We start from the raw sequence: 20,901 nt of genomic DNA, 5'->3' as shown, positions 1-20,901 counted from the left end.
CTTCTGCTGACAAATTCCAGACCATTTCCCTCAGGCGATGCTTTCAGTTGGTCTGATGGGGAGCAGTACTTGTTGCAAGTAACCTGCTGGCTTTCCACAAGGAACGCCTTCTGCAGGAGCCCCTCCAGAAACCACCACAAGGACAACATCACCTCTTTCAGGTGAAGACCACCCTTTGGAGTGGCCTGGTGGTGGTTCCTTTGCTGGCCCTTAATCTCTCCCATTCCACATTACTGTAACATATCAACAGTTCATCCCCCCTCACAATTTATTTTGGAAACAAAATGTTTTCCTTACGTGTCAGTAGAGAACCACATGTGGATATGCTGTCAAGATGGGTCCCTCCCTTCTACCCACTTAACTTCAGTGGAACCCAAACGTCAGGGCAACTACCCTGACTGTGCTGGTGCAAATGATTTTCAGCACTTGATTAGGATACTTTGAGTGTGTTGCCTGTCTCCCATGTGCCATAACATGGTCTGTCCTCAGGTAACATCTGCCCGTGATGGCTCTCCACTGCACCTGGTCTGCCTACCTGTGGGACAACTGCCCTGGAGACATCTCCAGCATGGCACTGCAAAATCCACTTCAGACATGTTCCGTCACTCACAGCAATGTCTCCACACACTCCACAAATCTTTCTTTGCCTTACAGTTGCACTTTTACCTTTCTTGAAATGACAAAGCCTAAGGGGCCAAAAATGTTGCTTATGTAATTCCATCTTCAGTGTGAAAATGGCCACACATATATTCACCAGCTGTGCACAGATTTGATTAATGCAAGCAGGTATGACAGCTGTCACAATGCAGTGTAACAAAATGGTTTCAAATGACGTAAAGGCAAGTATATGAGATTGGAGTGAGAATTGGGTGGGGGTGTGGAGTTGGGGGAAAGTGGGGGGCTGAACTGACATTTTTACCAGACCAATTTAAGGCCAGTTTCAACCATCATCACAGCCTCAGAATCCTACAGAGTGTTTTTTACTCTCATAGCACTTAAGCTAGCATTCGCAGGGAATGGCTGAGTAGAAGGTGCTGTTGTTCAGGACTTCTAAAATAGACTCCTGCAGAAGCTCCAAAGTGAATCACCATTTCAATTACAAAATAACTGGACCTGAATGATGGTAAACATACTCCGTAACAAAATTTGAGAAAGAAATATTCACCCTTGAATGCACAGCTTAGAAACACGGGCTAGAAATGCACAAGTTTTGCACTCACACGAGGAACCTAAAATAGTAAACGAAGTCGAGGAAAAGCGGAGGAAACGAGCCAATAGACAGGTCCTGAGGGGCAGGTACGTACAATGATGTCACTTATATTTTATTTTGCTTTTTTGTATCTCTTGTAGTGGCATCATATATAAGTTTTACCTCCACATTGTTTTAGGAAGTTTCAACAGACAAAGCAAATTACAAACGACTTTCCAGACCACTTGGCAATTCTAAAAACCTGCCTCAAAGCCACTTCCTAGAAACATCACATGCAACATGCTTATTGCTCCCTTGGCCATTACTCTGCAGACCAGTCACAAGGTAATTGTATATTCCTGATATTTAGACATTTCCACATGCACTTGTAAATACCGCTGCCTTCAAAAGTCATTGATAATTTACTGGAATCGATCACTTTTCCTGCTGACCGAAACTAACATATCATTCCCCAAAATGGCCGCGAGACGGCAGCAAAGACCAACGCTTGGAACACAGACCGTCCTGTGGGCTTGGCCACAAGGTTCTTTTGGATTTTCTGATAAGATGCAATGACAGGCACATTTTTTCATTCTCCTCAACAATGTGACTGGACAGTGGTTTCACCATTTAGTTCCACTACCCTCTGCTATTTTTGGCCAACTTCACCATTCCATCTGCCCACAACATGGTTATGTCTTGGGGCACAGAACTCTTCCAGGTGCCTTTGGCAGTCTTTCCAGGGACTGGAAATTTTTCTCCACTAAGAGATTTTAGGAAAGGCTGAAATACCTGGCAGTCTGAGGACACAACGTCTTATGAGCACTGCAGATGAATCAGGACTGCCCAGCCAGGCTGGAACTGTTTTCCCCTGGTCACCAAACAGAAACATGCACTCTCACCTTTTCCTGATGGATAATTATGAGTCTTCTGCTGAGAAACTCAGGACTCTTTCCCTGGGGCAGTGAGTTCCGTTGGTCCAATGGGGAGCAGTACTTTGAAAGTAACTGCCTGGTTTCCAGTGAGGAGCTCCTAGTACAGGACTCCCCAGTGATCCCACCATGTCCACAGTATCGCCTCCTTTGGGTACAGACCACACTTTGGAGTGGCTGCTGTGGTTCCCTTCATGTGCTCACTATTTCTCCCAGTCCCCATTAGTGTCAAATATCAATGATTCATCCCTCTGTCCACAATTTGTCTTGGAAATGGAACATTTTCCTTGTGTTTCAGTAGAGAATCTCATGGGGAAATGTGGTCAGGAAGTGCTCCCCCCTACTCCCCCCTTAACTTCTGTGGAACCCAAACATAAAAGCAATTAATGTAACCATGCTGGTGGAAATGGCTTTCGATGCTTGATTTGGGTTTTTTTAGTATCTTACCTCCTCCAGTGTGGCATAATGTGGTCTGTTCTCAATTAACGTCTGGACTGGATGGCTGTCAAATGCGACCGGTCCATTTGACATGTGGGGAACCCTCACATGAGAAATCTCTGACATGAACCTCCACTCTTATTGGAAAAACCACTTCTGACACATTTGAGCCATCACACCACCTTCTTGCACACACCACAAATCTTGTATTCCATTTAACTGGCATTTTAACCCTCTTGATATGCCAAGGTCTAATGTAATGAAGATATTACTTCTGTTCATCCATTTTCAGCATGAAAATGGCCACACATTCAACAGTTTTGATGAGATTGTTGTTTAAATGCAGGCTGATGTGATGTTTGTCATGATACAGTTTAAGCAAAGGGTTTCGAATGAAGTTAAAGACAAATACGTGAACCAGAGTCACATGATGGCGGAGTGAAGACGGGGATGGTGAGGGACCAAAGTGATTTTTTTGGCCATCCCGGTATAAAGAACACTTCAACCAGAATCGCAGCATTGACATCATATACAGTGAGTTTTTTGCTCTCAAAGCTCTTAAGCTAGAATTCACTGAAAGTGGGTTCTGTTGTTTGGAATTTATGAAATAGACACCTAAATAATCTCCAAAATGAACCACCACTTGAGATACAAAATAACTGTAACTGAAATATGCTTAACATACTACAACCACAACTTGAGAAAGTAATTTTCACCCATAAATGCACATGTTAAAAACAGGAACTGGAAATGTACCAGTTTTGCACCCCTTTGAGAAAACTAAACTAGTAAAGGACATCCAGACAAAGAAGAAAAAAGGAGGCCCAAGACATGTCCCTAAGGGTACATATATAAAATGATGACACTTTTTATTTTATTTATGTATTTTTATTTTTGTATTTTACACCATGGTGGAGAATACTGAATAAACTTTACTTTTGTCATTGTTTGAGGAAGCTGCAAGAGACAAATCAAGTTACAAGTGATTTTCAGGCGCGCCTGCAACTCCTCAAAGCCTGACTGTATTGCGCTACAAAGCCGGTTCCGAGACACATCACATGGAACGCGTCCGTCGCTCCCTTAGCCCTTAACCTGAACACCAGTCACAAGGTAACTGGACAGTGCTGATGTTTAGATGTTTTCTAATGCACTTGTAAATACCACTGCCATCCAAAGTCACTGATATTCTACTGAAATCAACCCCCTTTTCCTGCTGCCCTGAACTGAGCTGTCATTCCCAAAAAATGACCACGAGATGGCAGAAGAGACCGACAGTTGGAAACACTCTTACTATTGCTTCATAGAAAGGTTCCTTCGTTCTTGACTCATACAATGAACATACAATCATAAACGCAGTCAGGGCAGTTGAGGAATCAGGCCCGTAAACATGTCTGGAGGGGCACATACATGAAATGAGAGCACTTGTATTTCACTTTACTTTCTTTTAACTCTTGGCAGAGAATTTTAAATAGATACTACATCCGCGTTGTTTAAGGAAGCTGCAACAAAGCAAATTACAATTTTCAAGCACACCTGGAACTTGTAGAAACCCGACGCTATCGCTATACACAGCCAGATCCAAGAAATGTCACTAAAATATGCTAATTGCTCTCCTCGCCATGTGGAAACCAGTGACAAGGTAACTGGACAGCACTGACATTTAGATGTTTCTAAACGCACTTGTAAAAACCCCTGCCATCAAAAGTCATTAATATTCCACTGGAATCAACCACTCTTCCTGCTGACCTGTACTGAGTGTCATTCCCCAAAATGGCCACGAGATGGCAGCAGAAACAGACACTTGGAACACATACCATACTATTTGCTTGCTTTTTGTTTGCTTTTTACTGTCAGATGGCACGACAGGCACACTTTTCATTTTCCAAAAACGTGACTGGACAATGTAGTCACCATTTTGCTCCACTGCCCTCTGCCACCTTTCAAGCAACTTCACCATCCCATCATTCCACAACATTGTTATCTTTTGGAACAGAGACTTCCAGGTGCCCCTTGCAGTTTTCCAGGGAATGGAAATTTCTCCCCATTAAGAGAGATTCAGAAAGGACCACGAGAAGGTGCAAGCTCTGGTGAGCACTGCGGATGAACCATGACTGCACAGCCAGGCTGGGCCGATTTTCCCTGGCCACCAAAGAGACACGTGTGCACTCCTGCCTTATCCTGAAGCTTCCCCGTCTTCTGCTGACAAATTCTGGATGCTTTCCCTCATGCGGCTTTCCGTTGGTCTGATGGGGACCAGTACTTGTTGGAAGTCATCTGCTCATTTCCCACAAGGAGCTCCTACCGCAGGACTCCCTCGGGAATCCACCACATCCGCAACATCACCTCCTTCGGATGAGGACCGTCACACTTTTATGATGTGAGGTCCGTTGTCATCCACTAGTTAGTTAAACACTGTATGACAGCAGAGAAACGCGTTTTCTGGCAGCTTTCTCTTAGGTGCTGTTCTCAAGGTGCACAGGAAGTAGCAGAGCCTCTCCTGGTGGCCTCCACTCCACTTGTCTTCCCAAGGTGCACACCAGCAGCAGACAAGAGCGTTTCCTGCTTACTTCCACTCAGGTGCTATTCTCAAGGTGCACACGAGAGGGCAGCACTTTGTCGATGCTTCCCCCAGTAACATCCACTGAAGTCGAAGTACATCTACTGAACAGCAAATTCCCAAAATTACCCACGAGGTGGCAGCAAAGACCACCTTTTCCTGGCTTAAGGGCTCTGCCCACTCTGTATTAAAAAGAGAATTCACAAAGAGAGAAAGAGAATCCAGACTTGCTGATAAGCTCACTTTGATGCGATTCCTATTTGAAGTCCATCACGTGCCTTGTCTTACCTTTTGCCCTCATTTACTAGATGAGGCAGGAACATTTGTCATCTGCACCTTACAGGTACTTAAACTGAAGACTCATTCTAACACAGCTCACAGTCCAGGGCCCAGGCCTAACTGGGCCAGGAGAGCAGGCGCACACAATGCCTGAACAGATTCAGTGATCCACAGTGCTTGCAGCTTCGGGTCAGATCTCAGCTGTTCCATTTGAAGAAAGCCTGCATACAACCCAGTGGTCCAGACGGCCACACACTCACCCACTGGAGTTTGGGGGGGGACTTGGGCAGGCAGCTGGGAAGGGGGCAGGCAGGGAGGAGGAGGTGGTTTGGGCCTTCTCAGGAGCACAACCAGCACAGATTCCTGTCACAGTGACTTCCCCACTGCCACTCCCTGCCTGTCCCGTTCTGAAATCCGTTCTTCTATCCACGTTCCCTTCCTCGGGGGCCTCGCCTGGCAATAGCTTCCTAGGGGCTCAGGATGGAGTCGAGGGTGGCAGTTCAGTTCCTGGAGAAGAGCCTGAGCCACAGACAGGGGCAGAGCTGACTCCTGGCTCCACCGCCCACCAGCTGTGTGACTTCAGGCAAAGGAACGTAAACTCAGTCTCTGCCAGACGGGGTGACGGGCCCTCTCAGGGCGCAGGGAGGACTCAGTGAGGTGGGTGTTCGCTCCTGCCCGACATGGGGTCAGCCTCATGCTCCCTCCCCCTTCCCTTCTGTGTCCCTTCTCACCTTCTCTGGGCCGAATAAGTCAAGAGTCCAGCAAATGGGCTCCTTTCAGCAGAATGAGCTCTCGTACTGGTGTCCAGACGGCCCAGCTCCCCCTGGGCACTCACTCCCGCACCGGTCTGGCTTCCACCTCAGGGCGGCACTGACCACAGCCTCTCTCTGGTCCCCACACCCCTGCTCCTCCACAAACTCGGGGTCCTGCCTCAGCGCAGGTCAGCACCGCCTCGCACCAGTCCTCTCGCTGCTCCCTCTGCTTCCTGTCCGCAGCTCATCCAATCCAGCCTCCACATGGCGGCCAGCTTGACCTTTCTAAATTAGGGAGTCTAATCCTGTCACTCCCCATGCATAAGACGCTGTTACTTCTGAGATATCACTGAAATCACTCATAACTCAGTCCACAGCCTGGTTTTTAAATGATCTTGCCCTTCTCAGTGATGTAGAGAACGTGGTCTGGACACAGAAACCATATATTCTGATGGAAGACGTGCCAAATTCAGCGTAACTACAAAAGTGTTATTACATTGACGTGGGCATTTTGATATAAATTCCACATGTTGTATTATTTTCCCAGTCTGCCGTAACAGAGTCACACAAACTAGGTGGTTTCAGATGGCAGCAATGATTTAGTGTCTCGCTGCTCCAGAGCTGGAAGTTCAAAACGCAGGTGTGGGCGGGGCCGACCCCTGAGACAGCCTCCAGCTTCTGGTGGTTTGCTGGCCTCCCGGGGCCAGTCCCTGCCTCAGAGCCACACAGCACTCCTCCGCACGCCCGCCCCCTCTGCTTTTCTCCCGAGAACACCGGTCGCGTGGGACTGGGGCCCGTCCTAAGTGAGCACAGCCACATCTTCACTCACTCACACCTGCAAAGACTCATTTCAACTAAGGTCACACTCGTAGGGACAGGGGTTAGGGTTTCAGCATATTTCCGGGGGTGCACAATTTAACCCACAGCAACAGTACAAAGTAGTCACTCCTGTCAAGTTGTAGCAATTCTTTATTACAGCTACCTGCTGTGCGGTGGTGAGCCCACAACGCAGGTATGCGTCTGCTCTATCTTGTCCCAAGTCCCAGCGCGAGGGACGCTGCGATCATGGTCACTGCTAACCGAGGTTATTATGGATCTGTGCTTCCCTTCCTCTGATTGGAGTGTGCACAGCACAAGTCCACAGTGATAGGAGGAGCTGACCGCCCGCCTGTCCTGGCATTAAGGTCCAGTGGAGGCTTGCATCCCACACACACCTTTGTCACGCTGTACAAGCCTCACACATAGATTGCATGACTGTAAAACCCGGCTGGCACGCAGCGCTGGGCGAGGAGACTCTTACGTCCCTCTGCTTCCCTGGGGGAGGGGCGTCCCGCTAACCTGGAGCCCAGCGTCCTCTCCCTGGTCTGCAGTTCACTCTGAGAGCAAGGTCACCCCGGTCACTGGTCCTGCAGGCGGCACCACCACCTTTTTGGTCTCAGGGGTCAGGAGCCTCAGATCACATCGGAAGGGGTGTCGTCGTGTTGAGCACGTGGCAGCACCTCCTGCAGCAGAGCGCCAGAGGCTGCAGACGCGCAGGTGCCCCCTGGGGGAGGCGGGACGGCCTCTGGAGGACACTGTGGCTCTGCTGAATGGGGAGCCCGGCACGTGGGTGGGAAGGCCAGAGCCTGCCAGGTGGAAGCTCCTGGCTGCTGCTCCCCCATGCGGTCCCCGTGCGGTGCTGCTACCTTCCCGTACTACCAAGGGCGGGGGGGAGGGGGGGAAGGGGGCGGGGCGTGAGCCTGGAAATGGAGAAAGGTGTCAGGGAAGGAAGCACACACAACAGAAAGAATCCTTAGAATAAGCACATGTGCGTGTATTACAAATGTGCTTAAATACATGCCCGTCTAAGAAAGGACAATCCTTGAAGACTGCCAGTCGTCAACTGAAAGGAAAGTAGAAGTCGCTCCTCACTCTGGCTGTTCTGCCCACCCCACCGCCCAAGGCAGAAGCCCCGGCGCCCACTCGCCCTGGCGGCGAGGCTCTGGCTGCATCCTGTGGCTCAGGCCCTGCTGTTGCTAGTCTGGGGGCGCTGGGGGGCGTCCCGGCCGAGGGGCAGCACCACCAGGCGCGGAAGGAAAAGGACGGCTGGGCCTCTCGGACGGAGCCGCCCCACAGGGGCTGACGGAGGCTGTTTTGTCAGGAGTGGGGAGCGGCTCACGGATTCCTGGCACCCCCACCCCACCCCCCCAGTCTGTGTCTCACTGTCCGAGCAGCTGCTCTCTCAAGGCCTGCTGGCCCAGGGCGGGGTCCCGGCTCCCCCCCCCCCCGCCCCCCGCCGTCTCTTGCTCCAGGTCGGCTGCTCCCCCACGGTCAGAGCTCAGGGAAAAGGGGAGCTGCCAGACTCCTCTGATCATTTCAGCCACTCAGGCAGTGCGTGGTTTTCCACAGTGTCTCGGGGAGAGTGGCGTCACTGCCAGAGGCCCACCGGTCCACTCCTTCTGGTCCTGCGCCCTCTTCCTCAGCGTGGGGCAGGGCGCGGGAGAGCAGGTGGCATTCCCGGCATTCCCGGCACCGCCCTGCACGTGTGCGAGGCCTTGGGAATGGAGGGCGGCCCTCTTCGGCGTGTCCTTGCCGTTCCCAGCTGTCGTCCAGGCCCCAGTGACTGGTGCGGCCGAGCCCCCAGGAGCCTGGGCGTGGCCGAGGACGCCCTCCCAGCCCTGCACCCCCACCGCCTCCTTGTTCCTTGGAGGCCACAGGCCAAGAGGGGACACTGAGGGGCCACCTGGAGGGGGAGGTGTCTGGAGGACAGGGCAGAGGACCCAGCGCCCCGACCCCTCCCTCAGGAGGCCCGTCCCTCGGCTTCCCCGGCAGAGCAAAGACGGAACTGAGGCCGAACCACAGGCGGGGGGGGCTCTTCCCCAACCCCTCCGACGCCCAGTCTGAGTCCATGGGACCGGTCAGGCCTCTGAGGGGGTGGGGCCTCTGCCCTGTCCGCTTCCCAGCCAGAGCTCAGTCTCCAGTGTGGCCCATCTGAGCCCACAGCCGCGTCCTGAGCCGCGTCCTGGGCCGCCTCCAGGGCCTGACCGGGACCCCACCCTTCAGCCCGGCCACCGACAGCAAACTTGGCCTCCGAAGGGCTCCAGGGCGGGGCTGGGGGCTACACACCGGGGACCACAGAGCACAGAGGAGCATCCCCCACCATGTTCCTCCCGCCAGACTCCAGGGGTCTGGGTGCGGAGGAAAGCACACTCGGCCTTCACCTCTGCCTCCCTGGGTGGCCTTGGACAAGAGACCTCTCGTCCCCTGTCCCCTGTGTCCCACTGCCCAGTGGGGAGGTTGCACTAGACAGCCTGCTAGCCATGGGCAACCACCAGCCACGAGATGCCCCTTCCCGGAAACAAAGGGCAGCAAGGGGGGCCGGCGCTCCCTCCACCTTCAGTGCGCCCTCAGCGGGAGAAGTCAGGCGCTTGCTCCATCCCAGCTGCCCTGCTCCCTCCCCGCTGTGCGCTGTGGGGTGAGCATCCGGGGCTAAGTCCCTGCAGTGACTCGGAGCACCTGGCCTTCAGAGGGTGTCCAGACCTCCTCGCCCCAGCTGCAGGAGAGATCCCCAGGGCACCAGGCCCCCGATACCTGGAGACGGCTGTTTCTAGCCGCCCCCCCCCCGCCCCCCCGCCCAGTGGTGGGAGCCGCTTCCCACTGAGAGAGGGCTGCAGACCGCAGCCCAGACTGGGGTCTGGGCTCTGCTTACTGGCTGTGTTCAGATTCGGGCAGTTTTTCTGGGTCTTAGTTTCCTCCTTTATAAGAGATTTAACTTTCAGAGTTCTTATGAAGATTGATCTGTGATTCAAGATTACACGAGCCGTCAGCGATGAAAAAACAAAGAACCGGAACCTGGCAAAGGAAAGATATCCTCTCCCGGTCGGGGGCGGGCCAGGCGAGGGCTGGAGCAGACCGGGCGCCAGCACTGAGGCTGGGCCTGGAGCGCCGTCCCTGGACTCGGGCAGTGCATGAGCCGGACCAGGACAGACAGCCGGGGTGCCCAGGGCACGTGCACGCTGGGCCCGGCATGGGGCTCACCACAGGCCGAGAAGAGGCTGGGCCGACTGAGTGGTTTGTGCACTGAACGCAGCCACGGCGAGCGAGCCCCGTGGGCACCGTGACCCCAGCAGCCCGGTCCGCTGTCCTGGGCGCCGAGGACAGGAGGGCGGGTGGTCGGTGGGGGCCTCGCCTGCAGTCACAGGGGCTGACCTCCTCTCTCCCTGAGAAGCTCAGGGGACAGTTTTCTCTCCTTCATCCCAGCCCCATGACAAGCCAGCCGACCGACACACAGGACCTCTCACCAGCAGGAAATGAAGCAACTTGGGCTGAGACAGCACCGCCTCAGTGGAGGCAAGTCCAGGCTACGGCCTCCTCGCTGTCAGGTGACTCTTGTTTGGAAACAGTTCTGTTCCTAAGGGTGCCGGCCGCTAGGGAGGGCGAGGAGCCCCGGCCTGTGGGGGTGGGAATGAGGGAGGAGCGCGGCTCCTTGTGGAGGCAGGGAAAACGGAGGTCGGGGTCAAGGGCGCTGGGGGTCTCGGGGAAGGGCGCCAGACCAGGAACAGCCCCCCGGCTCGCACCTCTTCGCTCCACGTCGACGTAAGAAACGCCCGAACACACAAATAACGTTTGTAAAAATGCATTTGAGCCAAACTCCAATGCACAGCCCCCGGGGAGCGAGATCTCAGAGGAGGGCGCTGCGACTGCCCCGTTGCACATGCACTAGGCGGGGACTGGGTCACGGGCGAGTTCACGGGGTTACGGGCTTTCTGGAGGGGGTCGTGCTTGTTTCCCCTTCTCCTCCTCCTGCTTCTGGTCACGGCCTGTCACACAGATGCACACGCAATGCACAGGTGCACATGCACAGGCCGGGGGAGCAAGGTGCAGGGCTGGCTGGAGACGGAGAAAAGCCTTTCAGCAGAGAAGTCACCTGCCGGAGCATGGCCGTCACCCCGGCCGTCACCCCGGCCTGACCAGTCGGGAATCTGCAAGCACATCCCCTGGGGGGTCACCCTCCACGAACCCCTTTTCCGTGCACACCAGCTTCCTGAGGCCCTGAGGCCCACACACAGGCCCTCCTACCGCCTGGGCCACACCCACGGCTCGGGGACCTGAAACCACACACGCGTCTTCCAGTCCCCTTGCCAGGACTCGCTGTGAGCAGGCTGTCACCCTGTGGACTGCCCTGACGGCAGCTCAAAATTGGTCCTTCCGTCACAGGAAGTGACGCAAACACGAAGCTCACTGGCACTGCCGTGGACGAGTCCTTCGTCTCTGACATGCCAGAGCCCACAGCACTGTGGCTGCCTCATTAGCTTGTAAGGAGCACGCAAACCTCGCCGCTGTTGACGGGAAAATGAATGGTGGGAGAGTGGAGAGGAAACTCGAGGACAGAAGAGGGCTCGGGGCAGTGGGGGGCCAGCGGGACGGGAGGCTGAGGGCTGCCAGCCCGGGACCTCGGCCAGCCCCGCCTGTCCCCGAGACACCTCGGGGAGGCCTCGGAGCACACGGCTCGGGCCAGTCTGCGCCCGAGAGATAACTTCTGACAGAGGGAGAGAGTGAAAATAGGCTGTGTTTCATCCACATCCTACGCCCCCATGAAAATGTTCGCCACTTTGCACCACCTCTGTCAGAGACCAGAGGGAGCCCCCCTCCGTGCCCCCCGTCAGGGAGACGGAGCTATTGCTGGAGGCCATTGTGCCAACCACCCCCCACAAAAGGAGTCCAGCGCCTTCAAGGGGGAAGTGCTGACACTTCAGTGTCCACGGAGGGTGACTCTGGCCGCACAGCACAGGGAGCAGACGGGGGGTGAGAGGGAGCGGCCGTGCACAGAGGGGCAGGGAGCCTGCGGCGCCAACCTCGGGTCACGACCGCGGGGGCCCGGGAAAATAAAGGCACTTTGTTGAGAAGCCCTCTGACCCAGTTCTGGCTTTTGCTGTTCTGAGCTTTTCATTCACTGCCTGTTAATTAATTTATAGCTGGCAGAGAACGGGGTTGCCCTGGATCTTTGGCCAAAGCATGCGGAGCCTCGGTGAGGAGTTTTAGTCTCCGCCTGAGCGGTGAGGGGTCAGAGGGGTCTGCATGGGGGTGAGTCACCCGTCAGGCCTGGTTTTCAAAGCACCTCAGAGAAGGGCAGAGGCTGTGGGAGTCCCCCGGTGGCCTGCTCCTGGGGACCAGGGGCCACCTGTCCTGCTCCTTGGTGCCACACTGAAGCCTCAGGCTGGCGACACACCTTCTCCTGCTCCTTCCCAGAGGCGCATCGGAAATTCTTGGGAATTTCCCACTCCAAGCTGACTTTCCCTCTAAATAACCACGGAGAGTGAAAGGCCTTCACTCTCAGGCCCAGCTGCGGGAAAAGGCTCACAGAGAGAACCCCCAGGGGAGAGCAGGTCGGGCGGGGTGCGGCTGGACGCGGGGAGGAAGTAAGGCACAGCCTGCTGGGGCGCGGTGGGTTGCAGAGCCCGACTGTGCCCCGCTTCTCCCTGGCCGAGGGCCCGGGCCGGGAGCTGGGGACGGAGAGGTCACAAACGCGAGAGCTGCCGCGGAAGTCCAGATACTGGCTGGGAAGGCCAAGGGGGCGGGGTGGGGGGCCGCAGAGGGTCTTCGGAAGTGACACTCGGTCCCTGGGGCAGTTCCAGGGCGTCACCCCAATGGCTCTGCGAAGGCAGGTGCCTCCTGAAGACCTGGCCCAAGTTTTCACAACCCCCGGGGGTTTCGCAACCCTCCCTGGGGGCCCAGGGTGCTTCTCCGCCACTGCCCAGTCTGGCGGTTCCTCCACTGACAGCTCAGTTCCCATAAATGGATGGTTTGGGGCGCAGGGCTGTGCGTGGGACAGGTATAAAAGGAAGTGTGGGGCAGGGAAGAGGCTCTGGCAGGGCGGCTGGGCACCACAAGCGCAGGAAGAGGCCACACCATGCCCCTCTCCACTGCACCCAGCACGGGCCTGAGGGCGGCTCACGCAGGTCTGGGGGCTGGCCGCGGGTCTGGGCTGCGGGCGCCGGCTGACCGGCCCAGCTGCACACAGAGCCGCTGCACAGAGGGGTCTGGACCCGCTGGGGGAGGGACAGACGGGTGGACGGAGAGGAAGCAGGGCCGGGAAGGGGAGGAGGCAGCTAGCCATTACGCCCTGACTGTGGGGTGGGGGGCGTGGAGGAAGGGCAGCAGTAGCTGCAGTGGTCTGACCCGGCTCTCCCTCCCCCAGGCCTCCTGGTCCTGCTGCTGCTCCCGAGCTGTAAGTGGCCCCTGGGTGGGGAGACTGTTGTGCTGAGGGAGGCCTGGCAGGGGGTCCCTCCAGGTTCTTCTGTGATTCATAAAGGCTCAGAAATATTAACATTTGTTAAACGAAAGTGAGAAGTATTTTCATGTTTACCTTGCTATTCTCTACTTTTCTGTATATTTGAAATTTTTCACAACAAAAATCGGTCAGAGGCCAGGGTTCCGTGGAGACCAGGGGAGACCCAGTGGCCGGTGGGTGAGCAGCACCCAGGTTCTCCCTGCAAAAAGGCAGAAACGTCAGGAGGAGGGAGGGGAAGGACTCCTGGTCCCTGGACACGGTGCCCAGCTTGGGGGACGGGCCAGGGGCCTGGGATGCTGCTGTTCCAGGTGGCCTTCAAGTCAGGGCCACCCCCACAGGAAGGCGGGGTCAGACCCAGGACCCACTACAGGCCAGGCAAGGCTCCCAAAGGCCAGGATCTCCTGGCACAGCCGCCCTGGGGTGCTCCCTCCTCCCCTTCTCAACCTCCGGGAAGCCTTCCCTACGTGCAGGGACTCCTGGTCCTGCTTCCTCATCAGACCCGGAGCTCCCGAGGCACAGGCTCCTGCATGCACCACCGTTTCCGTGCACAATTCCAGCGCTGCTCATGCGCCTGCCCCGTGTGCTGGGCTCGGGGCTCAGCAGCCAGGGGGCCCCTGGCAGAAGCCTGGCCCAGGCCCCACCCGACTTCTCCTGCAGGTGCTGCGTCCACACTGGCCTGCTACTACACGAGCTGGTCCCAGTATCGCCAGGGGGCCGGCAGCTGCTTCCCAGATGCCATCGACCCCTTCCTCTGCACCCACATCATCTACAGCTTTGCCAACATCAGCAACAACGAGATCGACACCTGGGAGTGGAACGATGTGACCCTGTATGACACGCTGAACACACTTAAGAACAGGTTGGGCTCAGGGCCGGCCGGGCAGGAGGCAGGTGGAGGGGGAGCCGCGCCTCCGCTCCGGAGCGAGGCCAAGGGCCCCCTGCACCCACCTCTGCAGAGAGAGTCTGAGGCCTCGGCCGCAGTGGGAGCAGGTGGTGAGGGCAGCGCTGGGGGTGAGGGCGGAGGCGGCTGTGCTCCGGGGCCCTCCTGTCCCCGGGGCGTCTCTCCGAGGACACGAGGGTCGCGCCCAACTCTGTTTCTCCGCGTCCGGGCTTCCCTGCGGCGGAGGGACACAGAAACGGGCAGCGAACCTCAAGCCGAGACGCTGCATCGCGGGCGCGGAAGGACCTCAGAGGCCGAACGCGGGGCCACATGGCACCGTCACCCACCCGGCCCTCCTGCCCCCTCACACCCCGCAGGAACCCCGCCCTGAAGACCCTCTTGTCGGTAGGAGGGTGGAACTTCGGTTCTCAAAGGTAGGACCCGCTCCCCAGAGGGTGAGGGCGCGGGAGTGGGGAGGCACAGCTATCCCCGCCCTCCGGAAGGAGGGTCCGGGCCCGCCTGGTTAGGTCGCGGCCTCGAGCCCAAGCGAGAAACTGGGCCAGAGTGACAGGGGCTTCGCGAGCGTCACGGCCACTGCCCGTGGGCCTCCTGGCCCCGTTCAAGACCTCTCACCCTGGCAGCGGAGGGTTTCTGGCCACCCGAGCTCTGCAACCTGCGGGGCCGGACAGAGAGGGAGACAAAGAACGGGAAACCCGGGGATGGAGGCCTGGGAGGGTGCCCAGGAGCGGGGCAGGGGCCCCGGGCTTCCCGTGGCGGTGGGCGTGGCCTCCAGCGCTCCGGCGGCTCTGAGCCCGCTCACAGTCGGGCGCCCTTCCAGCCCTTGACCTAGGCGACCCTCACAGCGGCACTGAGATATTCACTGCGCGTGCCCCCACTTTGCAGACAAGATAACTGGGCCTCAGGCTATAATCTGCGCGGGGTGCCTGGCCAGGAGGTGCTGAGCGCGCCTGGGAAACCAGGAGCGCCAGGCCCCGAAGCACAGGCTGAGAAGGGCTGCTCCCGAGTCTGCGGGGGCGGGGGCGGGGGCGGGGGCGGGGCGCGCGCTCCCTGCTCCTCGCACAGAAGCCGCTCCAGAGGGCGGCCACCCCCAGCGTTTCAGCGCTAAGCACTCTGCGGGGGCGATTTTCATGCCAGGTTTTCCAGAGTAGCCTCCAACACCCAGCACCGCAGGACGTTCGTCAGGTCGGTGCCGCCGTTCCTGAGGGCCCACGGCTTTGACGGGCTGGACCTCGCCTGGCTCTACCCCGGACGCAGGGACAAGCGGCATCTCACCACGCTGGTCAAGGTGCTGGCTGGCTCCGGGACGGGCAGGGAGGTGGGTGGGTAGCGGGAGGGGTGGACGGAAGCTGTCTGTCCCGGCGTCCTCCTGACAGCAGGAGAGCAGGACTGAGGCCCCAGACCTCAGGGTCCTGGGATCCAGCCCAGAGCAAAGGCCCATGGGCCAGACCCGAGACATCCCGGAGCAGGAAGACCCCCTGTGACCACAGTGGGTAGTGGGGTGAGGTCCTAGGAAGCAGAAGGTCACTCGGCAGAGCACCCACACAGATAGTGGGCCGTCACTACCCCTGTTCGGTCCCAAAGCAACAGGCTGCATCAGGGACACTCAGCCACATATGGGGCCACCCAGGCATCTCCAGTCACCCCAGGGGCGGGGTGATTGTCCCCAGCAGCAGTACAGCCCCTTTCAGCCTGTGGCCCCGTGTGCCAGCTGTGACAGGGCAGAGACCAGAAGGCAAACTTCTCCCAGCACCAGCAGCAGCCCCACGGGATCTCCTCTGCAGCACGGGGTGGCAGGGGGTGGCAGGGGGTGGCGCTGAGCAGAGACGAGGTGGAGGCCAGATGCATCCACACAGTCTGTAGGGGAAGGAAGAGCATGCCTGCGACAGGACCACCGACGGGCCCCTGTCCTGCCACGGAGCCCCACACCGCCGGGGTCGCAGCAGCGGGAGGCCATGAGACACTCAGGGCCCGGCCTCCCTCCTCGGGGCTCCCCTTCCCCCCTCCAGGCTCCCTTCCACTCCCTCGCCTCTCTCCCGCCCAGGAGATGAGGGCCGAGTTTGCGAAGGAAGCCCGGCAGGGCTCAGAGCAGCTGCTCCTCAGCGCCGCGCTGCCTGCTGGGAAGGTGGCCCTAGATGGAGGCTATGACGTCGCCCGGTTGGCCCAGTGAGTCCCCACCCTACTGTGTCGTCCCTGGGCATAGTAACCCCAGTCTTTCCTCCTCCACTTGGGGTCCTGAGCAGAGCAGGGAGTTGCAGTGCAGGCATCTAGAGAAGAAAGAGGGAGACTCTGTGAAACCCGAAACCAGGACTGGGCACTCCCCACAGCTGGGTGGGCAGTGGGCAGCGGGCGTATCCCTGGGGAGCGAAGCCACGGTGAGGCTGTGCCTCCTTTCCAGGTGGCCAGGGTGCCCACAGACCGCCTTCTGCCCCTCAGGCCACACCCTCACCTCACCCCAGGGAGAAGGCGCTGCCCCCCAACGGCCTGATGGCGGGGGGAGCAAAGGCTGGGTCCTGGGAAACGGGACCAGAGAACAAGGGCTCCCCCCAAGGCTCTCGAGCCCTCTTTACGATCGCAGGGAGGTGGAGACTCAGAGCTGAAATCGACCACCTGCAGGGTAGGGAAGAGGGAGCCCTCTAACCTCTTTCCCCAATACCTGACGCTCCAGTTCACGAGTCCACCTGCGGCCCCTCCCTTAGGTGTGCGGTCGCAGCCCAGGTGCCCTTGTGCTGCTGCCTCCTCACAGGCTGTTGCTGATGACGCTCAGTCGCTCTCGGTGGGATGAACCCGCTGGGCTGGAGGGACCAGCAGGCGGGACGGCGGGCCCTTTGGCACGATGGGGGTTTGGGTGGACGGCCCATCTCTCAGCCACCCGGGTGCCGGCTCACATCCCGCGGGGCTGGTGGTCCTGTGGCCGAGAGCTGTTCTGATTCGCCCCCTGCCTCCCGTCTTCTCTGCTGCAGACACCTGGACTTCATCAGCCTCATGACGTACGACTTCCAAGGAGCCTGGCGCCAGAGCACCGGCCACCACAGCCCCCTGTTCCGGGGCCCGGGGGTGGCAAGTGCTGACAGGTTCAGCAACGCTGTGAGTGTGGGGTGGGGGTGTCTTGGCCAGCCCCACGCACCACCCCCCACTCCTCAGTCAGCCCGCAAGGCAAGGTCAGGGGCCACGCCCTACATCCTCATGATGCCCATGATGCCTCACTGAGGCCCAAGGGCCACGGGTTCCCAGAGGTCTGGGCACAGAGAAGGCTGGGCCTCCCCTGGCGTGTGTCCCCCCACGGCCACAGAGGGACCGTACCGGCAGCAGGGGGACGAGAGCACGCTGGGCTGTGGAGGCCGGTCTGGCCATGTGCTCGCCTTGGGGCCTGAGCCAGCCACCCGACCTCTGCAACTGTCACACAGTGACACTGCCTCCCGGTGCCCGTGGGGTTGGGGGGGCCTCCTCCTGCTGAGCTCCCCCCACCCCCGCCCCCGGCCTCCACGGATGAGAATAAGTCTACCAAGACATGATCTGCTTGGGGAGGAAAGGTGGTGAATCACTCAAAGGAAAAGGACCAGGAGCCTGTTTCTCAATGGGCTTTTATTGGGTTCAATTGCACAGGAATACAGATAAAGCTCATCGATCATTGCCAGGCAGTAAGGATCAAACAATAGATAACAAAGAACTCTGAGGGCCTATTGAGTCAGGGTCAGAGAGCTAAAGAGCTGTAAAACTTTGAGGAACAAACTTACTTCTTGGTTGGACCCTTATTTAATTGAGAGCATTCTAAACAAAGCAGGTTTCACAGGATTTTACACGTTCTTTCTTAGGCCTGATCACCCGGGATACCAACCCCTTCCAGCAAAGGGCTGCACCGCCCTCTGTCATTGTTTCAGGCTTAAGGCATTGTCTTAGACTTAAGACAAGCAGGGGAAGTAAGGCAGCCAAGAGATTAGGAGACCCCTCATAGATGGAATGAGGACTCAGACTTTGTCAAAGCCAAAGGGCGAGGGTCCATCACCCCCTTTTGCTGTAGCCCCCAATGTCCTTCCTTGGGGGCCTCCCATGTGACCGTGCCTGTCTGAGGTCGTTCCCCCCCTTGGGCAATCTTACCAGTCACTGGCCAACCAACCAAGCACTGGGGGCCAGGCAGGGTGAAGTAAAAGGAGCAGAAGCAGCGCCCCTGCCAGGGAGATAAGCTTTTGTCTCCTTAGTGGCTTACGGTCCAAGGTCGCTCACCCAGCCTCAGTTTTGGCAGGGGTCACGGCTACTGAAACCAGGCAGGGCGGTTCCCCACAGTGGGGCTTTTGGAGAGTGAGACTGGGCGCCCTCCAGACCAAGGCGACTCGCTCCCGGAGGGAAGGGGAACCCTGGGAACCTGCAGGGATGGGGTAGCCCTCACAAGCCTAAGGGCTCCACTGTCCCCCGTCCCCCAGGACTACGCCGTGGGCTACATGCTGAGGCTGGGGGTCCCGGCGAAGAAGCTGCTGATGGGCATCCCCGCCTTTGGGAGGAGCTTCACGCTGGCCTCTTCTGAGACCGGTGTGGGGGCCCCCAGCTCGGGGCCGGGGACACCAGGCCAGTTCACCCAGGAGGAAGGGACGCTCGCCTACTATGAGGTATGTCCTGGGGAGAAGGCGGGCCCCCCACCCCACCCCCTTCCACCCCCCCGGAATAAAAACAGTGTTCCAGGGCACGAGCCCCACAGGACGGGAGGGAGTGGGGCGAAGCACACCCTGTCTGCCTCTGGTCTGTGCGGCCTGGGGCCACACAGCTTGGGGACGTTCGCATCTGCTTAGCACGAGCTTTCGGGAAGCCGGCAGTGGGGGATGGTGCCCCTGTAGCCTGTGGGCCTGAGAGGGACCCAGGAACTGCACCCTGTGACCTGCAGTCTCAGTGCCGCCCCCTGCCCTGCTCTCTGCTCAGATCTGTGACTTTCTTCGAGGAGCCACAGTGCACAGGCTCCCCGGCCAGCAGGTCCCCTATGCCACCAAGGGCAACCAGTGGGTGGGGTATGACGACCAGGAGAGTGTCAAAACCAAGGTAGGACCCCGGCCACATCCCAGGGCGAAGAGGGAGAGGAGGACCTGCAGGGCTGAGCGACCCGGAGTGTCCCCCCACCCAGGGAGGGGCCCAGACAGCAGGCTCCACCCCCACTCCAGCCCTGCCCCCTGCCTACTCCCTGAAGGTGCGGTACCTGAGGAGCAGGGAGCTGGCTGGAGCCATGGTGTGGGCCCTGGACTTGGACGACTTCCGGGGCACCTTCTGTGGCCAGAACCTGCACTTCCCGCTCACAAGTGCCATCAGGGATGCCCTTGCTGCGGCTTAGTGCTCTGCCCTCCGGCACTCGTAGCTCGGGGGTGCCCCTCGACCTGCAGTCCTGCTCCTCGGGGGGCCGGTCAGTTGCCCTGCTGAGCCCCATCTCCTCCCCTGCGGCCCATGCAGAGGCCACAGCTCTGAGCTCAGCTACGTGGACACGCAGGTGGCTGTGGGGCAGTGAGGGCTGGGGACCCACAGTGTCAGACGAGGCACAGAGCACATGGCCGAGAAGTGAAAGCGCTTGTGACCGAAAGCCCAGCTCCCTTCCCCGGGCCCCCAGTCTGAGGCCACAGCCAGCACCAGGCTTTGTCCAGAAAGTGGTGACCACGCCCTCCGCAAGGCCCACCTTCCCACCTGCAGCCGCAGCGTCCTTGTGTCTCCCCTCCTGGCTCCACGGCGGCTCAATAAAGTATCAGCGCTCCAGCGTGCGGGGCTCGCCCCAGCCCGTCTCTGAGGCCCGTGGGCCTGACCGCCCCGTCGCTTCTGGGCTCCTCTCCCCTGGGCTGGGGGGCCCTGAGCCTGCAGAAGGGGACACGGAGTCCCAAAGGAGACCAGGGTCAGCCCCCCGCCCCCTCCCCTACCTCCTGGGACACCCTCAGCAGAGACCACGGCTCCTCCACACAGGCTGCCCCGGGCACGTGGGGGGCTGCACAGCAATGGGGACGGCTTGCCTGGTGTCCAGGGTCCAGACGCAGCTAGGGACCCAGGGACCTCGTTCGTGCAGTGTGGGCTCTGGGACCTGGCCCAGTGGTTCTGGAGACCCGCTTGAGGGGCAGGGAAAGAGATGGCTATTGGCCGCCCTGAAATCTGAGCCCGCTGAAGCTGGGCAGATACAACTGGTCCCGAGGTCATGGCCTGGCCAAAGGCAAAAGGAGTGGGGACCTGGCCAGCACCTCAAGGGGACGTGACATTCCGCAGCTGCCCAGTGGAGCCAAGCATTCCCTGGCCCCAGACTCCTGCCCACCCCCCACCCAAGGGTCTTTAGAAGCCCAGGGCTGCGAGCCCCTGAGCACTCACCCCACCGCCGCAACCCCTTGGGGCCACCCTTCCCCGACTGGGCCGGCTCGGCAGGGCTGACTCAGGGCTCCAGGTCCGTCAGACTCACTTATAGCTGCCGACTCAGAGGGCAGGGTGGGGACCGGGCCTCCAGGACCCGCCCCTGCCCGGCAGGACACTGAGTCACCTGGCGGAGCCCACAGGCGCTGGGGCCCCTCACGCTGCTGCCCAGCAAGGGCAGCCAGGGGTGAGAGGCAGCCACACTGCCCACGCCTGGCTCCTGGGC

At 58.7% G+C, this 20,901-nt stretch overlaps 1 protein-coding gene across 1 annotated transcript; it reads left to right on the top strand.

The window, feature by feature from the left end:
• The first annotated feature begins 12,983 nt into the window (after positions 1 to 12,983).
• On the top strand, positions 12,984 to 20,565 carry CHI3L1 (chitinase 3 like 1). The gene is made up of 10 exons (XM_045816409.1): positions 12,984 to 13,085; positions 13,325 to 13,354; positions 14,075 to 14,276; positions 14,675 to 14,731; positions 15,453 to 15,603; positions 16,360 to 16,481; positions 17,279 to 17,402; positions 18,737 to 18,919; positions 19,227 to 19,343; positions 19,489 to 20,565. The coding sequence occupies exons 1-10, from the start codon at positions 13,037 to 13,039 to the stop codon at positions 19,627 to 19,629; spliced, it is 1,176 nt and encodes a 391-aa protein (XP_045672365.1). The 5' UTR covers positions 12,984 to 13,036; the 3' UTR covers positions 19,630 to 20,565.
• Positions 20,566 to 20,901: the final 336 nt, after the last annotated feature.

Source organism: Phyllostomus hastatus, unplaced genomic scaffold (assembly GCF_019186645.2).
Source record: "Phyllostomus hastatus isolate PE091 unplaced genomic scaffold, TTU_PhHast_1.1 phas_contig_148, whole genome shotgun sequence".
Classification (NCBI taxonomy): Eukaryota; Metazoa; Chordata; class Mammalia; order Chiroptera; family Phyllostomidae; genus Phyllostomus; species Phyllostomus hastatus.
The sequence above is the reverse complement of the archived record's forward strand: the minus strand, read 5'-3'. Positions and strand labels throughout refer to the sequence as shown.

Excerpts from the sequence above, each read along its gene's own strand:
- CHI3L1 (XM_045816409.1), top strand. The coding sequence starts at position 13,037 with ATGCCCCTCTCCACTGCACCCAGCACGGGCCTGAGGGCGGCTCACGCA. Across the intron at positions 16,482-17,278 it reads GACGTCGCCCGGTTGGCCCA|ACACCTGGACTTCATCAGCC; the intron begins GTGAGTCCCCAC and ends TCTCTGCTGCAG. Across the intron at positions 17,403-18,736 it reads CTGACAGGTTCAGCAACGCT|GACTACGCCGTGGGCTACAT; the intron begins GTGAGTGTGGGG and ends CCCGTCCCCCAG.